The sequence below is a fragment of the Mustelus asterias genome, unplaced genomic scaffold (genome assembly GCF_964213995.1).
Source record: "Mustelus asterias unplaced genomic scaffold, sMusAst1.hap1.1 HAP1_SCAFFOLD_3615, whole genome shotgun sequence".
Classification (NCBI taxonomy): domain Eukaryota; kingdom Metazoa; phylum Chordata; class Chondrichthyes; order Carcharhiniformes; family Triakidae; genus Mustelus; species Mustelus asterias.
In genome coordinates, this window is record NW_027593560.1 from 16,796 (window position 1) to 22,500 (window position 5,705).

Sequence of the window (5,705 nt, forward strand, 5' to 3'; positions counted from 1 at the left end):
GTGGGGCTGGCTGAATGGGGGTGGGTCTGGCTGGGGGCGGGGCACGGCTGGCTGACAGGGGATGGGGCTGGCGGTGTGAGGTCGGTGCTGGCTGTGTGGGGGTGGGGCAGGCTGAGTGGGGGCGGGGCTGGCTCGCTGGGGCGGGGCTGGCTCGCTGGGGCGGGGCTGGCTCGCTGGGGCGGGGCTGGCTCGCTGAGGGCGGGGCTGGCTCGCTGAGGGCGGGGCTGGCTCGCTGAGGGTGGGGCTGGCTCGCTGGGGCGGGGCTGGCTCGCTGGGGCGGGGCTGGCTCGCTGAGGGCGGGGCTGGCTGGCTGGGGGGCGCGGCTGGCTCTCTGGGGGCAGAGCTTGCAGGCTGGGTGTGGGGCTGATCGGCTAGGGGCGGGGCTGTCTGGCTGGGGGCGGGGCTGTCTGGCTGGGGGCGGGGCTGGCTGGCTGGGGGGCGCGGCTGGCTCTCTGGGGGCAGAGCTTGCAGGCTGGGTGTGGGGCTGATCGGCTAGGGGCGGGGCTGTCTGGCTGGGGGCGGGGCTGTCTGGCTGGGGGCGGGCTGGCTGGGGGTGGGGCAGGCTGAGTGGGGGCGGGGCTGGCCGCTGGGGGCGGGGCTGGCTCGCTGAGGGCGGGGCTGGCTTGCTGGGGCGGGGCTGGCTCGCTGAGGGCGGGGCTGGCTTGCTGGGGCGGGGCTGGCTTGCTGAGGGCGGGGCTGGCTCGCTGGGGCGGGGCTGGCTCGCTGAGGGCGGGGCTGGCTGGCTGGGGGGCGCGGCTGGCTCTCTGGGGGCAGAGCTTGCAGGCTGGGTGTGGGGCTGATCGGCTAGGGGCGGGGCTGTCTGGCTGGGGGCGGGCTGGCTGGCTGGGGGTGGGGCAGGCTGAGTGGGGGCGGGGCTGGCGCGCTGGGGGCGGGGCTGGCTGACAGTTGAGTTTGGGGCCAGTGTTTGGGAATTTATAAACTGCACTGATTCCCAACAAGAGCAAGAGGTCCGAGTGTTGAAACACAGGAAACTGTTCAAACAGGGACAGGCAGAAAGGCCTGAAGCTTCAGAGCTTTCTGTAAATGTCAGGGCCAAGTACAACATCGTGGGCCGAAGGGCCTGTTCTGTGCTGTACTGTTCTATGTCATAAGCAGCAGCAACCTGTGGATTGGAAATCCCTCCCCCCCAGCTTGTTCCACACTGACCTTCCCACAGCCCCAACATTCTTTACAAACACTCCCTGTCATTCATTCAAACTGCCTGCTCCTTCTTCAACACTCACCCCCTCTCAAACTGGCACTCAACCTGTGTCTGAATTGAGAGAGTGAGTTTTTAAAGTTTATTTAGTGTCAGGAGCAAGGCTGACATTAACACTGCAATGAAGTTACAGAGAGAGTGGGGTGGAGAGAGATACTGAATTCAACATGCTGTGGCTTTTTAAATTTTCAATTCAAACCTGGGGCACAGACAGGAAGAGACAGAGGGTATTTAAAGTTTAACGTTTTAAACTTTTATTAGTGCAACAAGTCAGGCTTACATTAACACTGCAATGAAGTTACTAAGACAGAGATACAGAGGGAGAGTTTAAAGTTTATTTGTTACTGTCACACGGCCGACATTAACACTACAATGAAGTTACTAAGACAGAGATACAGAGGGAGAGTTTAAATTTTATTTGTTACTGTCACAAGTAAGGCCTACATTAAGACAGAGAGAGATAGAGGGAGCATCCAGAGTGGGTTCAGTAACACATTTATTTCTCAGCTGTCTCTCTCTCTGACTCTTTAGGGATGAGATATTCAGCCAGGATGGTTTCACTGACCCTGTTCAGCAGGCATTCCCAAGTCCAGCCTGGTTCTCAGACGCACACACACACACACACACACTCACACATTCCCTTTGCTATGTCCAAGGGAATGTTTTAAATCCAAGAATTTCTATTTCATTTTTACTGGGTGACAGGGAGAGAAGCTCAACTCAAAATCCCACAGCCTCTCCACGTGGATTTAAACTTTCAATTCAAACCCTGGGCCACATGGGGAGGCTGCAGAGATTGGGGAACCCGTGTCAAACCAGTTTGTGTGAGTGTCTGTAGCCTTTGAACTTGTTTCTCTTGCCTGCCAGTGCAGGATTGCAAGGAGATATATTTCTGAGCTTCAATCTTTCCCCCTGGCTTTGCAATAATCCCCCCACTGCTGCCAACTTGCAAAAGGGGAGGGACACACACACACACACAGTAATGAAGACTGAAGCTGCCCCCTCTACTCCTCAATCCCATTCTCCCTCCTCTCTCTGTGTGTGAGAATATCACAGCAATCTGCCTGTAATCATTGCCCCCAGCTCGATGGCTAATACCTGGGCCTGCACCCCTCCCCCCCCCTCCTCAGACAGACTGCAAACTGATTGTGTTTATCACACAGACACAGAAAACTGAGGGTTTATTTCAATCTGAGAGTGAAATATTATGATGTGGAGATGCCGGCGTTGGACTGGGGTAAACACAGTAAGAAGTTTAACAACACCAGGTTAAAATCCAATAGGTTTATTTGGTAGCAAAAGCCACACAAGCTTTCGAAGCTCTGAGCCCCTTCTTCAGGTGAGTGGGAATTCTGTTCACAAACAGAGCTTATAAAGACACAGACTCAATTTACATGAATAATGGTTGGAATGCGAATACTTACAACTAATCCAGTCTTTAAGAAACAAAACAATGGGAGTGGAGAGAGCATCAAGACAGGCTAAAAAGATGTGTATTGTCTCCAGACAAGACAGCCAGTGAAACTCTGCAGGTCCAGGCAACTGTGGGGGTTACAAATAGTGTGACATGAACCCAATATCCCGGTTGAGGCCGTCCTCGTGTGTGCGGAACTTGGCTATCAGTTTCTGCTCAGCGACTCTGCGCTGTCGTGTGTCGCGAAGGCCGCCTTGGAGAACGCTTACCCGAATATCAGAGGCCGAATGCCCGTGACCGCTGAAGTGCTCCCCAACAGGAAGAGAACAGTCTTGCCTGGTGATTGTCGAGCGGTGTTCATTCATCCGTTGTCGCAGCGTCTGCATAGTCTCCCCAAATAAATAGTTTCACCAAATAAACCTGTTGGACTTTAACCTGGTGTTGTTAAACTTCTTACAGTGAAATATTATAACAGGTGATGGGCTGATACTGTAAAGAAATGCGCCGGCTGTGGGGGTGAGAGTTCGGGGGTTGATATTGTCACAATAAGGGGAAAGACACTGTGCTGATTCTGGACTATATGAGCAGCACTGACACACTGGCAGACGCATTGCTGTCTGTATTGTATGGATGATGTGGAGATGCCGGCGTTGGACTGGGGTAAACACAACGCCGGTATTGTATGGATACAGCTGGGCAAATCTCTGCTCACTTTTAATTTCCCACTCAGGTTTCGAATGAACTGTTAAAAAACACTCAAGGCAGCAACTTGCAGACTGGATTGCTGCTCCACACTAACAGAGATACAGAGATTGCAGACACGGCAGAGACTCCGAGAGGGAGCTGCAGTGAGGGACAGGGTCTCCATTTTAAATTCTGAGGGTGCCCGGGAGAGAATGTCACTGTCTCAGCCTCTCTCTCTCTCTCTGTCTCACAGGGACAGAGAGGGACAGCCTCAATCAGCCCCTCCAGGAGAATTGGGAGGGTGAATATTAGATACAGCAGAGTGAGGATGTATGTGTGTGTGACAGTGTGTGTGTGAGAGAGAGAGAGAGTGTGTGTGATTGGCTTAAATATAAACTTCCTGATCAAGCACCCAATTGATGATCCAATCAGGGAGCCCCATGCTCAGTACTTAAACAGGTGTGTCAGTCCCTCTGGCACTCTGGATGGTGTCAGTTCCTCTGGCGCTCTGGATGGTGTCAGTTCCTCTGGCGCTCTGGATGGTGTCAGTTCCTCTGGCGCTCCGGATAGTGTCAGTTCCTCTGGCACACCAGATGGAGACTGCACCCTGAGACCCCTCTGGATCCTGTTGTTGGATCTTGTAAATAAAGGAATTCTGGTGAAGGAACTTCCACCTCCGAGGACTGATTACACCCTCCCGAAAACAGAAGGGCTGGAACAACCTCCCACAAAACCCCAACCCCACTTGGTCCCCAAGATCCGCTGGACATTCTTAATTCAGGAAGCGAGGTCTTTGAATATTTTTTTTTTGCCAGGCGGGGGGGGGGGGGGACGGATGGATTGGGAGAGAGGATGAGAGGTTATCAGGATGGAATGTGGAATTGGAACGTGGAACCCAACACTTCAGTTGCTGAAAGGTGTGGGCAGCTCAAGAGGCTTGTTCCCAACATCCCCGGACACAAGTACCCACACATCGCCCACATCCCCGTGGACTGTTCCTGCTGCGAGACTACGGAGGGAGGCCTTCTCAAAGAACGACTGTCCACCAATTTGCGGCACAGATTTCGGAGGGGACGGACTCGGGTTGAGGGGAGGGTGAGAGAGGCAGGTCACGACCTCGGGCTCCAGAGATGACAAACCGATTCGATAATATATACACATGTATTAAAAAAATAAGACTAAGACGGTGATGTATAAAAAACCCTGTGATGGGCAGGTCCCTGAGTGAGAGGTTTGTCACGGAAATCACAAGGACATGTTTTTCTTTTCCCGCAAGCCGTGGTAACGGTACGCGGCGGGAGGGGGGAAAACTTCCGAGACAAGTAATGCAGCCCCCTTCGCAACGGCGACTGGTTACACCCACCCACCCCCCCCCCGTCTCCATCCCCCGTACCCCCCCAATCCCCACCCCGTCCCCCCCAGTCACCAGATTGGTCCCCGACTCTGTATCCCCGCCCCCCACAATCCCGTCGCACATCGCGCCATCCCGTGAGGCGTCCCTCTCCTTGTATGTGCCCGCAGTTCAGTACTGGGCGCCCACCCCCTCCTAGATGCCCACTTGCGCCTGGGCGTTGGGGGCTCTTTGGGCCTGGGGGGGTTGGGAGCCACTGGCCTGCTCCCCCTGCTGGCCGCGGGCCGGGCCCGCGCCGCCGCCGCCGCACCCTCCGTCCTGAAGGTTCTGGTAGCTTCCGTTGCTGACAGGGCCTTTGTTCAAGGGCGCGGCCTCCATGCCGCTGCCCGGGTTGCCCTCTGCCTCGGCCGTGCTGCCCGCTCGCACCTTCCTCCGGGATCTCAGCCGCTGGGAGTAAGAGTAGAGAGCGAAGATCATCACCGCTGCGGCGGACAGGGCGAAGAGCACGCTCACCAGCACTAGCTCACTCCGGTAGCTCTTCCCGGCGGCGCCCATCCGTGACTCCTGACCCTCGCTGGACGCCAGCACGGCCGACTGGCTGACCCGCAGCGAATAGCTCACCAGCAGTGCCCTGTAGTGGTTTTCCGTGGCCCAGCACTCCCACAGGCCCTGGCGCTCTGGGGTGGCGACAAAGCTCAGGCCAGTTCCCTGGCTGGTCAAGCCCGGCACGGCCGACGCGTCCTGCCCTTCGTACGTCCAGCTCCTCCGCGCCAGGTTGGAGCTGGCCTGGCACTGCAGGGTGACCAGGGAGTGGGAACAGACCGTCTTCAGAATGGGGCTGGGCGGCACTATAAAACAAACAGGGGGGAATCATAGAATCCCATTCAGCCCATCGAGTCCGCACTGACCACAGTCCCTCCCTATCCCCGTAACCCCATGCATCTACCCGAGCTAACCCCCTGAAAAGGGGCAATTTAGCACGGCCAATCCACCTAACCTGCACATCTTTCAGAGTGGGAGGAAACGGGAGCACCCGG

The 5,705-nt window shown here is 56.1% G+C and overlaps 1 protein-coding gene across 1 annotated transcript in view; it reads right to left on the minus strand.

Annotated features, from left to right (window-relative positions):
• Positions 1–4,788: 4,788 nt before the first annotated feature.
• Positions 4,789–5,705, minus strand: part of LOC144490688 (semaphorin-4A-like) — a gene marked incomplete at its 5' end in the record, with an annotated part of 6,922 nt that continues 6,005 nt past the window's right edge. Inside the window, one exon of the mRNA XM_078208390.1 lies at positions 4,789–5,516. Coding sequence (XP_078064516.1) covers positions 4,864–5,516 — 653 coding nt within the window. The remainder of the gene's footprint in view (positions 5,517–5,705) is intronic.